This window comes from Marmota monax, unplaced genomic scaffold (assembly GCF_021218885.2).
Source record: "Marmota monax isolate L192 unplaced genomic scaffold, Marmota_monax_Labrador192_F-V1.1 WCK01_AAM20220418_F8-fsc00062, whole genome shotgun sequence".
NCBI lineage: Eukaryota > Metazoa > Chordata > Mammalia > Rodentia > Sciuridae > Marmota > Marmota monax.
This window is the reverse complement of record NW_026695221.1, coordinates 1348512-1362765: the sequence shown is the minus strand read 5'-3', so window position 1 is coordinate 1362765 and position 14254 is coordinate 1348512. Positions and strand designations below refer to the sequence as shown.

Genomic DNA, 14254 nt, shown 5'->3' with positions numbered 1-14254 from the left:
GAGTAAAACCAGACAACCACATCCTGGGTTCGAGTACAGTTGTGGTGGTACATCCTGAGTTTGAGTACATTTGCAGGTGTATGAAGCACAGAAAAACAATTTTTTAATAATTTAAAAAACCCAGCTTATATAAGAGTTTCACACAGGAACCTAAAGATGGAGTCACTATGGCTGTACTTACTTATACTTGTCTATAACTTATTTCTTATATTTAACTATTGTTCTACTGGCCTCTACCTATCTGTAACTTAACCTATATTTGTCTGAAACTGTCTGTAACTATATTTAACCTAAGAGCATACACTTATCACCTTATATTGTCTATATCTTATTGCTAACAACCTTAAATCCTATGTCTTACAATTATATGATTATATTATAGTACTATTATTTCTTCTATCTTACTGTTACTTCTTCTTTCTTATAACTAGGGCAGACCTAGGTAACTTAACATTACTAATTCTATAACACTTATCTTATAATCCTATTGCCTTTCCTGTTTCATTTATCTATATTTTATAATCCTAATCTATAACCTATAATGTATTACTTGTATTGATTAATTTAGATCATAACAGGATGAGGGGAAATACAAAGGAAAAGATATTTTGTGGAATCCCAGAAAAGGCAGTCTAATTTTGAATCCAGGGGAGCTCTATCTTGATAATCTCCCTAACAGGTTCCTTTTTAAGAGGTGGACACCAGGAACAGGCTTATGATTTGGGTTCCAGAAAGTGGTCAAAAGCCTGGAGGTTCCTAGAGATTTTATTCAGGTACTTGACAGAAGGTGAAAGAATTGAGGGTAAGTAGTAGAGTAGGTGGAAATAACCTACACTCCAAGGCATACATAGGGAAGAGACATTTTTCTCACATAGGAGAGAGACTGTTTGGCTCATGCTCTGGTCACCTCTTTCCCAAAGACCTTGGATCAGACCAAGACTTTGTTTCAGGATCCAAGAGATATCAGGTGAGGGTTCCCTCTACCATCAGGCTAAGTTAGTCAGAAGCTAGAAGCAAGGGACAGAAGGACAGATAGTGGTTGACATTTGGTACTCCTGAGAGCTGCCAGGGTCAGGCTCAGGATATCAAACCTTTGTGAAGCACCTGGGAGTCACCCCAGTCTTTTGCCTTCAGTTGTCTCAAGCTTTCTCTGTCCCACTCACAAATTCTCTCCCACAGAAAGGAAACCAAAGCAAATCAGGACTGACATTTACAATGCCTAGGAAAGGGGGATTGGCCCTGATGGCCCAAGAAGCCTGTTATCTGAATCTTATAGAATGGCTATTCACTTTATTTTTTTTTAACATTGTTAAGTCTTTTTTAAAATTTGTTATTACCAGTTATATATTACAGTAGAATGTATTTTGACATATTATACATGTAAGGAGTATAACTTCCCATTCTTCTGGTTGTACATGATATGGAATTTCATTGGTCGTGAATTGATTAATACACAGGAAAGTAATGTCTGATTCATTCTACCATCTTTCCTATTCCCATTCCCCCTCCCCTCCCTTCATTCCCCTTTGTCTAATCCAAAGTACTTCTAATCTTCCCTATCCCTGCCCCCACTTAGTGTGATTTAGCATCTTCATATCAGGGAAAACATTGATTGTTTGGGATTGGTCTCCAGTTCTGTTCATTTATTGGCAAATGCCATAGTTTCATTTCTCTTTATGGCAGAGTGTAAATGTACCACATTTTCTTTATCCATTCATCTGTTGAAGGGCTGATAGGCTGATTCCATAGTTTAACTATTGTGAACTGAGCTGCTGTAAACATTGATGTGGTAGCATCACTAGTATGCTGATTTTAAGTCCTTTGGGTATAAACTGAGGAGTGGGATAACTGGGTCAAATGGTGGTTCCTTTCCAAGTTTTCTTAGGAATCTCCATACTGCTTTTCATAGTGTTTGCACCAATATGCAGTCCCACAGCAATTTATGAGTGTACCTTTCCCCACCATATCCTGCCAACATTTATTGTTGCTTGTATTCTTTCTTTAAATTTTGGTAGTTGTAGATGGATAGCATGCCTTTATTTTTTGTTTATTTTTATGTGGTGCTAAGAATAGAACCCAGTGCCTCACATGTGCTAGGCAAACACTCTGCCACTGAGCCACAACCCCAGCCCCATATTGCTTGTATTCTTGATGATTGCCATTCTGACTGAAGTGAGATGAAATCTCATGATAGTTTTAATTTGCATTTTATCTAACTGCTAGAGATGTTGAACATTTTTCTGTATATTTGTTGACCTGTCATAATTCTTCTGTGAAGTGCCTGTTCAGTTCCTTTGCCCGTTTATTGATTGGGTTATTTGGTTTTGGGTGTTAAGTTTTTTGAGTTCTTTATATATCCTGGAGATTAATGATGTATCTGAGGTACAGGTGGCAAAGATTTTCTCCCATTCTGTAGGCTTTCTCTTTTTACATTCTTGATTGTTTCCTTTGCTATGAAGAAGCTTAAGTGACTGACAGATGCCATAATTTCAGAGCAAGAGGACTAAACATTTGAATGGAGCTTAGGGCTACCAGAAAAGGCAGTGAATCATTGGTCCATTTTACTCACTCTTCCATAGATCCTGGAGGAGCCCCCAAAAGATGCAGCACCGAGCAGGACTGGGTGGGTTTTTTGTCTCATGAATTTGAAGAATGAGATCCATGGACACAAGGGTGAGAGCAAAATAACAGGAATCATAAGAGCAATAGAAAGGTAGCAGAGCCATGTGCAGCGGCGCACACCTGTAATCCCAGTGCTTCAAGAAGCTGAGGTAGGAGGATTGCGAGTTCAAAGCTAGCCTCAGCAACTTAGCGAGGCCCTAAGAAACTTAGCGAGATTCTGTTTCTAAATAAAATATTAAAAAGGGCTGGATACTGGTTCAGTGGTTAAGCAACCCTGGGTTCAATCCCCAGGAACAACAACAACAATAACAAAAAAAGCAGAATTCCCAAAGGGGGATTGGTCCCAAGAAAGAGTTGCTGATGGGTGTCTGTTTTCTATGGATTTATGTGAATCTACAGGGTGAAAGAAGCTAGTCATGACCCAATCCTGGGTAAGGAACTCCGTGTCCAAAAGCTCTTCACACACCCTTTCATCCAATCAGGTTACCATGCCTTTTTTTTTTTTTTTTTGGGATGGGATCCATGCACTAAGCAAGCTATGATCTCACTAACAGTTTTCCTGCTTATACAGGAATTGGTCTGACCTTGATTAGACCTGAATTTTTATGTCTGTAGTTTCTCAGCACTGCTACACAGACACTTGATCTTGGAGGGACCCAAGTTTCCTATCCGCCTGTTTTAACTCTTTGTCTTGCCCCAATAGTAAAAATCACACTGTATCTAACCAATATAAATTATAGAATAGTACTATAAAACATAAATATATTTATATTTTCTAGATAATAAGAAGAGGAAAAAGAGACATTTTAAATTTCTTTTTCTTCTTTCTCAAACTGAAACATCTTCTTTGGGATATACCTGACTGTAGTTGAAAAATGCTTGATGACTTTAAAATATGCACATAAGCCTGAGGCCTACATTATCTTTGGATTCCCAGTAGAGGGGATATTGTCTCTATTTACAAAGAGAAAATCAGTGTTTATTAAATCAAATCTCTCTTGTACCAGGCAGGATCATGTTAATCACCTAGTTCCCTGAATGTATATGTCTTAAATCACTATGTATATTAGATAAAATTTCCTTGAAAGACCTTATCTAGTGCAAACTTGTTTATCTGCCCAAGCAGTATAAGGAACCCAGTAAAAGGACCAATCATGTTTGGTCCTTTAGTATCACAAAGCACCAACCAATAAAGGTATGATTTTCTGATTTTGTTTGATTATTTATTATTTCTATTTCTTTGCCAAGACTTCTCATTTTTTCTTTTAATTCCGTGAACACATTAATTACATCTATTTCAAAACCTATGTCTAATAATTAATCTAAGATCAAATCTCATAAGGACCTGTTTCCTTTGTAATTTTTCTTATGGTTTCAACCTAGTCACTTTTTTATTCAATATCAGACATTAGCTTATGAGATCATTTGAGGCCTTTTGTCATCCCCGAGATTGATTCATTTTTGCTTCTGGCAGGTATTTGCAATGATTTCAAACTAAGATATCCTTGTGAAATGAAATTCTCGTTCACCCTTTTTTCTAGGGGACTGCTCTTCTGGTCTTGGCAGGAAGCCTAGGATTTTTTGTGGTTCCTTTACTGGGGGGTAGTCTCCAAACTGCAGTTTCTTTCTCCAAGTCTTATAATACTATACTGCTGGCAACCCTTCTAAATTTCTCAGACTCTCAACTGAAACTTTAGGAATGAGCCACTATCTCATGGGAAAAGCAATACCAAACACTAGCTTCCTTTCTCTCCAGGATCTGGGCTCCTCATATTCTACCTTAAATATCTATGTAGCATCTCCAAATAAGTCTTTAGAAAATACCTTGTCCAGCTTGTCCAGTTGTTATTAGAAGGAAGGTTCATTGGATATAGACGTAGAATTTGTTTCTATCCCTATGAGTTATGAATCATGTCTCTTGGTTTTGTCCAGGACATCCACAGGATGCTAGAATAATTGCTATCACCTTTCAGTATCACGTTTTCTAGTTTCAATATGTTATATGGTCATCTGCGAGTAAGCCATGTTGCTCACTAGGGCTAGAGATGAAGTACTGCATTCTCATAGTATCTACAGAAGATGGAGTGGGATAACAGTAACTGATAGATGAAATTCTGTCTCTTCTCACATGAGTCACTTCTTTGCCTCACCTATTTTTCAAAGGAGTCACTAGATACACACCAATTCACAGTACCCAGTAAAGGGTTTAAGGGTAAATTTCAAGAATATTTTCTCTTTCAGGATGTTTTGGTCCAAAAGACAAAACACACCTTTGGCTTTTCTTAGTATCCATGGCCACAGTCTTAGTTTTTTACCCCTGAATTAGATAAATCCCTTGTTTCTTGCTGTCTTTGATTTAGAATCTCCCTAGCACTGTTTCTAGTTAATGTAGGAATATTAAGGGCTGATGCAGCAAAGTGACTATGGATGGATTTAGCAACAACTTACTGTCTTTGCCCATTGACGGAAGGAAAATAGCAGAGGCACGTGTGAATTTGGCCCATGACACATGGTTAATTTGGATGACAGTGAGGACAAGAATGTTTATCTTAAGCTCTGACATACTGAGAAAATCCAGAATTTAAGTCCTTAGAGAAAGCACTGTATTACATGAATGTAAATAATTCCACTGCCTCTTCTATGAACTTATAGTTGTCACTTTGACTTTGCTGAGTGTGACTGAGGCAGAGACTATATTTCTGTTTTAAATTTCTAACTTATAAGAAGTTGATTGAAGACTTAGACTTTCTTTTCCATGTTTCAGCCTCATTCTAGTATTTTTTTTTCTATAAAAGAAACAATCCCATGGACCCAGGAAAAATCTGTTTGTCTTTCTGAATTCATTCCTAGGCCCTGGAGAAAAGAAAGGTCGAGGTGCTTCTCATGACTGCTGATAGTGGACGAGTGCTGGGAAAAGGCCGCATAAAAAATGGTACAGTTTTGGTTTCGCCTTGTGTTCTCCAGTAGACAGTTCTGGAAGAGCAAGAGTCCTTCTGGTGCTTCATTATTTCCATCTCCTATGAGGAAGTTTCATGGTCTTTAGGTGAAAATGGTTGGAAATTGAGGTCAAAACTGAGTTAGCATGTTAATCAGCTTTTTGCTGCTGTGACCAAAAAAACCTGACAACCTTAGAGAAGGAAAAGCTTATTTGGGGCTCACAGTTTCAGACATTCAGTCCATGGTTGGCTGATTTCATTGCTCTGGGCCCAAGATAAGGCAGGACATGATGGATATCATGGTAGAAGAAGCAATGCTCTACTCATGGCAGCTGAGAGGCAAAGACAGAAAGAGGAAATACCCTCAAAGAAGATGAACCCTTCCAGGAGAGCTCTTAGTGATCCACCTCCTCCAACCATGCCCCACCTGCCTACAGCTGCCACTCAGTCAGTCCATTCAAACTAAGATGGACTGATTAGGTTACATCTCATAATCCAATCATTTTACCTATATTTCTGCATTAACACAAGAGCTTCGGGGGGAATACCTCTTATCTAAACTATAATAGGAAGCCAGGCCCTATCTTCCTGTTCCACCAGTTGTTACCCCCAGAGCAGCATAACACAGAACACTTACTTCATCTTCCTCAATCCCTTGGTAGTCCAGAAGGGGTTCTGACTGGGATCAGAGTAAAGGTTATTTCCAATGCTGTCAAATCACTCTTAATTGAGAAACAGGGAGCAGATGAGTGTCAAAAATAGCAATGCTATGAACCTGGCCTTGGGAGCTGGTAGGGTAAATAAATTCATAAAATAAAGCAGTGGGGGTGCTGTAGATGTAGCTGAGCAATAGAGTGCTTGCCTAGCATGTGCAGAGTCCTGGGCTTAATCCCTAGCACAGCCGGAAAAAAAAAATGTGGGAGGGATATAAATTACAAGGAGCAAACACAGGTTGATATGCAGGACAATGCATAAAAGTAACACACAAATGGAGATGAAAAAAAAGGATAAGGGTGTGCCCCTATGTGATAGAGTACATACTTAATATTAGCAAGGCCTTTGGCTCAATCCCAAGCACCTCCTCCAGTCCCCAAAAGAGGTTAAGTGTCCTAGAGTCAAGTTTTGGGTCTTAGGTGATTTATCTCTCTGAGATGAATTTTTTCATTCAGCCTGTCTATTCATCAGCATCACATGGTAGTTTATTTAAATTGCACTTGTTACTTTAAGTTCTCTATACATGCTAAGTGAAGAGATTTCTTTAAAAGCCCTTTGTATATTGCATGTGTGGGTTATATCTTTATTGCTAGTCACCAAATGAAATGTCTGAAGCTTGTATACATAGGAGGTGCTGAACCCAGCTCTCTAGTCTATTTCTGTTAGTATGTCTTCTGCAGTTTGGGGACCCTGGTGGAGAGATTGTGACAAACTCTAGGTTCTCAATCAAGTCACAGCAAGACTTTATGCACTGTTTCTCCTTTCCCACCACAGTGCTGGTCACTCTCCACATGAAGAATATACATAAAGGAACTTACAAAGAACTTTCTTCAATTCAGGTAAGGACATTTCAGAGATGCAAACTGATAGGGAAATTCTCAGCAGAAAACTGAGTTGGTTCAGTTAAAAGTTTAATCATTTGTGCCCTAGAATGCCTATTCTAGGTGGTTTTAGGTTCAACTGAATCAAAATCACATGCTCAAATTACCAGGTCCATACCCCACAGCTATAGAAAGTCCACTGTTACTTTTTTTTTTTTCAGTGCATTTCTTATACTTCACTAAAAAAGTGAACATACAAAACACAGTTTTAGGGGCAGATGTAGTATTAAATGAATATAAGGAAAAAGCAAAGCTTTTGAGCCCCCTACTTTTTAATTTTTTTATTTTTTAACTACACGACAGCAGTGGAAAGGATTACAATTCTTATTACACATATAGGGCACAATTTTTCATATCTCTGTATATAAAGTATGTTCATGCCAATTTATGTCTTTATACATGTACTTTGTTGGTTTTTTGCATTACAATTCTTAATACACATATATACCACAATTTTTGTATCTCTGTATATAAAGTTTGTTGACACCAAATTCAAGTCTTCATACATGTACTTTGTATAATGATGTCCATCACATTCCACTATCCTTGCTAATCCCCTGCACCCTCCCTTTCCCTCCCACCCCTCTTCTCTATCTAGAATTCATCTATTCCTCCCATGCTCTCCCTCCCTACCCCACTATGAGTCAACCTTCTTATATCAGAGAAAACATTCCGCATTTGTTTTTTTGGGATTGGCTAACTTCACTTAGCATTATCTTCTCTCTACTATCAGCGCCATCCATTTACCTTCAAATGCCATGATTTTGTTCTTTTTTAATGCGGCGTAAAATTCCATTGTATATATATGCCACATTTTTTAATCCATTCATCCACTGAAGGACATCTAGGTTGGCTCCACAGTTTAGCTATTGTGAATTGTGCTGCTATAAACATTGATGTGGCTGTGTCCCTGTAGTATGTTGTTTTTAAGTCCTTTGGATATAGACCAAGGAGAGGGATAGCTGGATCAAATGGTGGTTCCATTCCCAGTTTTCCAAGGAATCTCATACTGCTTTCCATATTGGCTGCGCCAATTTGCAGTCCCTCCAGCAATGAGTGGACCTTTTCCCCCATATCCTCGCCAATACATATTGTTGTTTGTCTTCATAATAGCTGCCATTCTGACTGGAATGAGATGACAAAATAGAGTAGTTTTGATTTGCATTTCTCTGACTGCTAGAGATGATGAGCATTTTTTCCTATATTTATTGATTGATTGTATCTCCTCTTCTGAGAAGTGTCTGTTCAGGTCCTTAGTCCATTTGTTGATTGGGTTATTTGTTTTTTCAGTGTTTAGCTTTTTGAGTTCTTTATATACCCTAGAGATTAGTGCTTTATCTAATGTGTGAGGGGTAAAAATTTGCTTCCAGGAATGTAGGCTCTCTGTTCACCTCACAGATTGTTTCTTTTGCTGAGAAAAAAACTTTTTAGTTTGATTCCATCCCATTTATTGATTCTTGGTTTTAATTATTACGCTATAGGAGTCTTATTAAGGAAGCTGGGGCCTAATCCCACATTATGAAGATTAGGGCCTACTTTTTCTTCTATTAGATGCAGAGTCTCTTGTTTAATTCCTAGGTCCTTGGTCCATTTTGAGTTAAGTTTTGTGCATGATGAGAGATAGGGGTTTAATTTCATTTTTTTTATTTAACATTGATTTTATTTATTGCATCTTACTTAAATATCTATAATTCTATAACCATTTTTATAATTGAAATAAATTTATGTTTAAAAATAATAATACTTGACTGAAGACCATAATTTTGGAATCCTAACATGTTAATATAAAAATGGAAGTCATATCTACTCTTAGTCCATTCTTTCTTTTTCTTTTTTTTTTTTTAATTTTTTTTTATTGGTTGTTCAAAACATTATAAAGCTTTTTTTTTCTTTCTTTCTTTTTCTTTACCCTTCCTTTTCACTTTCTTCACCTTTTATCTTCTTTTTTTAAAATTTTTATTGTTGGTTGTTCAAAACATTACATAGTTCTTGACATATCATATTTCACACTTTGATTCAAGTGGGTTATGAACTCCCATTTTTACCCCGTATACAGATTGCAGAATCACATCGGTTACACATCCACTGATTTACATATTGCCATACTAGTTTCTGTTGTATTCTGCTGCCTTTCCTATCCTCTACTATGCCCCCTCCCCTCCCCTCCCCTCTTCTCTCTCTACCCCATCTACTTTAATTTCATTTTGTTGCATATAGATCTCCAGTTTTCCCAGCACCATTTGTTGAAGAGGCTATCTTTTCTCCAGTGCATGTTTTGGGCACTTTTGTCCAATATAAGATAATTCTAATTTTGTGGTGGAAGGATCTACCTTGCTCTTGGATAGGCAGAATTGATATTATCAAAATGACCATATTACCAAAAGCACTATACAGATTCAAAACAATTCCAATCAAAATCCCAATGGCATTCCTCATAGCAATAGAAAAAGCAATCATGAAATTCATCTGGAAAAATAAGAGACCCAGAATAGCTAAATCAATTCTAAGCAGGAAGAGTGAAGCAGGTGGAATCACTATACCAGAACTGAAACTATACTACAGTCAATAGTAACAAAAACAGCATGGTATTGGTACCAAAACAGGCCAGTAGACCAATGATACAGAATAGAGGACACAGAGACTAACCCCTACTTTTTTGTGTCTGTTTTCCATTAAAGAGACTCTTCCCTAAATTAGACAAGGTAGAACCCACATAGTTAAAGGGTAGCAAATACTTGAACTCGATGATGTTAGAGGTTTTAAATTTAAAAATTTAGATTAAGTACTTTTTTTTTGACTGTTCGTTTTTGAGTCAGTTTTTTATTAGGTTCTAGGTATATATTGGTCAAACAGACACATTCCTTGCTGTGTAGAAGCTATATCTAGGTTTGTTTACTGTGTGTGGATGTTCTCTTGCTGCCTTTGTTCAAATTGATATTCTCTTAAAAAAAAAAAAAGATGGACAAATCATCCAAGCGCGGTAGCACACATCTATAATCCCAGCTATGCAGGAGGCTTAGTCAGGAGGATAACAAGGTCAAGTTCAGCTTGGGAAACTTAGATCTTGTCTCAGTATATACCTCAGTAGTAGAGCATTGGTCCAGCATGTGTGAGGCACTGGGTTCAATGTTGAATTCCCAGTACTGAAAAGAAAAGAAAAGAAAAAAGATGAGCTAGTCCAGATGAGAGAGTGCTGGAAAACAGTGGGATCTCCTGGATCTCAGTGGGCTGAAACCAAAAGGCAATAGTTAGTTATACAATATTTACATTAAAATCAAAACAAAATAAAAGTAGAAAATCTTCATGGGAAAAATGCAGAAAGGAAGATATCAGTTTAACAATCTGTTATTGACACTATGTTGCATGAAAGATATTTTGGAAGTTATGTTTCACCTAAATAAAGTCCGTGACACCTACTGCCAATAGGTCTTAAAACTTAGGTTTTATTGATAGAAATGATATCATCACATTTCTTCATACTTTAAGAATACATTTGAAGCATTTGTTTTTTTGAATTTTTTTCTGCTTAGGTCATCATGTCTTAGGTTGCATTTTAACAAAGTGGAATACTTCCAGGTGACATGGTTTAGAGGTTATGTAAAGATAAACTAAAAGAACAAGGAATGAGTCTCACATTAAAGATAAGATTCATTTAATGGGCATCTTAAAAGTTTATTTTCATATTTGAAAGGGAAATTCTTTTTAGTTCCATTAGTTTCAATGACACCAAAAATTAATGAAAAACCCATATTAGCTCATTATAAGGATTATAATTTCTAACAATCTGATTGCTCCAAAAATTAAATGAACTGCCTTAAGTAGCAAAGAATTCTTTATCATTACAATAACAAAGCTTGGTCCAATATTTAGAGAAGACCATGCCTATGTGAAGTGAGAAATAATATACTAAAAACTGGAATTTTAAAAAGCCTTTCTAATGTAAAAACTATGAGTCTCATTCTGCTTGGAGAACTATAACAAAATATCACAAATAGAGAAGCTTATAAACAACAAAATTTATTTCTCATAGTTCTGGAGGCTGGAAAATCCAAGCTCAGAATGGTGGAAGATTTGATATCTTGTGAAAGCTATTTCCTGGTTCTTATATGGCATCTTTTTCTATGAATAGGCAAGGCAGCTCTCTAAGGCCTCTTTTCATAAGGGCACTAATCCTTTCCATGAAATCACTTACTAAAGGCCCTGCCTCTTAATACCATCACCTTTAGGGCAAAGATTTTAAGTATTTGTGGGGTTCATGAAGTGCTAAGATTATATGATTTAGGGATCTTGTGAAATTAAGAGGAGGTTGCAAGAGCTTGAACCATTTGGCCTCAGTTTAATTAGTCTTAAAATATTGAGACTATTTTGAAATTTAATAAAAAATTTTAAAAAATCTAAATATAAAGACCACCAGGCAGAAATAAAGATAAGGTCAAACCATATGAATTTGTGGTAAATCAAATTGGCAGCTCAGGTGTGAGGGTTCCAATTGAAGGGTCCCAGAGTTGGAGATTGTGATAGTAATGAGACAGCAGAAATTCAAAAAAACAGATTAACTTCATAGTGCTAGAAGGAACAGAATTCAAAGGGTCAACTACAGAGTGCAGCCAGAATAGAGAGGCTAGCAAATCCCCAGGAACTGGAAAGATAAAGGAACTAGAGGGCATACTATGATGGAAAGGGAAGAGTGAGCACTTACATGTTTGAGAATAGTAGGTTTGGGGAATACTTCTTCTCATTCATTCATTCATTCATTCATGTTGCTGGGGATTGAACCCAGGGCCTCAATAGCCAGGCAAGCACTCTACCACTAAGCTACATCCACAAAACCCCAAATGGGGAATTCTCTTTTAAGGGAATTCACCATTTTCAGTATTCATTTGTTGAACATTCAGTGCTTCCTTTGTATCAGTTATTTCCTTACTAGACCTCTACTGTGATCATTGAAGAGAATGAGAAAACTCTATTTCTAGAAGTTTTCAGATTCTATTTCTAGAATGTTCCAGAAAGAGCTATGTTGGAATGGCAATTAATTTTACTAAACCTTAAGATGACCAGTGAAATCACAAGAGGAATAACAGAACAGGAAAGTGATATGAGAATGGGAGAATAGAACTCAGAGTTTGTGAGCAGTGATAGATTGTTCTGAGTTGCAAAGAAGTGTGAGAACTGGACTTTACAATTTCCTTCTTAGCAATTCAGAGCTTCTAAGTTGTATAAACATTTTCTAAATTGTTTCTTGACTTTTCTCAGGGTCATAGTCCTATAATGATGATGGTATACACAGTGAACTCTTTTGACTCATGGGGTGTTGCCCACCACCTTCCAGACGGACATAGTGAGTATTCCTTAGTTCCTTTCTCTAGAGAACATGTGATACAGATGGCACCGACCTGTTTGTTTGCTTATTTCTTCTAATTAGTGTATTTGAGATTTAGAAGATAAGACTCCTACATGTTATAACTTTATAAACATCAACATAATTAAGTAGATATCTGAAGGTAAATGACCACAGAGCATCGACATGAAAGATATCATTGTAATTGAAATTTAAGTTTTAACAGTTTTCATTCTAATTATATTTACTGAGGCTATAAAAGTAATTAGAATGAGTTGTTCTAACAAGTAGGGGAATTGCATGAAGGGGAATTGGATGGAAGAAGGAAGTTATCTGGCCTCTGATTATCTGATCTTGATTTGCCAGTCCTCTCTGGAGAATTGTTGATAATCATTAAAATGGATTTCAGCTAGCCAGGTGTGGTGGCTCACATCTGTAATCCCAGTGGCTTGGGAGGCTGAGGCAGGAGGATTGCAAATTCAAAGCTAGCCTCAGCAAAAGCGAGGCACTAAGCAACTCAGTGAGACCTTGTCTCTAAATAAACTACAAAATAGGGCTGGGGATGTGGCTCAGTGATCAAGTGCCCCTGAGTTCAATCCCTGTAACCAAAGTAAAATAAAATGGATTTCAAAGGTGCTATAATTTCAGACCAATCACAGTTAGAAATAAGACCTTCAGAAACAGTAAATTGGACATTTATGTACCTGAGGCAAAAAGGCACAACACCAAATATTTTATATGTGCAGTTTGTGCTAGAAAAAAATATCCTCTCAAACATGAAACCCAGAGGAAAAAAATAATAAATGACTTTGGGTTATGAAAACAAATCTGGGAATAATTCCATGAATCCTTTATTGAATGGATTGGAATGCATCTCAATCATTTCACACATTTTCTGGGTCTGAGATTATGGTGGACCTTGAACATTTTAGGGATTAGGTGATTTGAATATCCATGAGGACTTATAAATTCTCTCAAATTCAATTTACTCCTCCTTTTTACCTTTTCTTCCTGCCTCTCTGCAGTGTTACTTAAGGATGTACGTGAAATGCTCAAGCTTAGGTTCTCCCTCAACTTCTACATGTTCCATGGTGGCACCAACTTTGGTTTCATGGGTGGAGCTCAACATTTGAATGGTTATTACCCTGTTGTCACCAGCTATGGCAAGTACCTGTATCTCAGAATTGTCCTCAATATTGACTACCCCCACATTGGAGACTGAAGCTTCTTAGGTTAGGCCCCCAAAGACAATCTCTAGAACTGTTTGCCTGTTTTGCCATTAACATGTTGGGGATGGAGGATTAGGGATTTGTTCTTCTTGACAGTACCAAAATTTACCTACCATGAGGATTTGGGCTCTCAGGGACTTTGCAAGCAGAGAAGGTAGTAGCCTAATCTTCTTCATTTGTTGTACAGACCCTTGTCTTAAAAGTTCCCTCCAGAGCCAGTTGCTTTGGGTATCCACTAATGTGTCTTCCCTAGTACACAAGTCTACTAAGATACCTTCCCTAGAAAAGGTGAATGAAACAAAGGAGTTCACTTAGAAATTGGATAAGAAGGAGAAACCAATAGGCACTATGGTTTGAGCCTTGGGCTCTCAACCAGGGCTTAGTGGGAGACCCATGGACGGGGGCTTTTTTGCCTCTTATTGAAAGCCCTGCAAAGCTTTTCAGATGTCTCTTAGTTTGAACAACAGGGACGTGGAATTTTCTTATCTAGTGCCCCCTATTTTTTTTTCTCCCAAAGCTGCTGAATTAAGGATC

General features: G+C 37.2%; 1 protein-coding gene across 11 annotated transcripts in view; it reads left to right on the top strand.

Moving 5' to 3' along the window:
* Positions 1-14254, top strand: part of LOC124085118 (beta-galactosidase-1-like protein 2) — an 85911-nt gene that overhangs the window by 59379 nt on the left and 12278 nt on the right. For all 11 annotated transcript variants that reach the window (XR_009225761.1, XR_009225762.1, XM_046432631.2 and 8 more), the window contains 4 exons: positions 5473-5554; positions 7047-7111; positions 12407-12491; positions 13517-13654. Coding sequence is in view for 9 of the 11 variants with exons in the window: in XM_046432631.2 (XP_046288587.1) it covers positions 5473-5554; positions 7047-7111; positions 12407-12491; positions 13517-13654 (370 nt within the window). In the remaining 2 variants the exon portion in view is untranslated. The remainder of the gene's footprint in view (positions 1-5472; positions 5555-7046; positions 7112-12406; positions 12492-13516; positions 13655-14254) is intronic.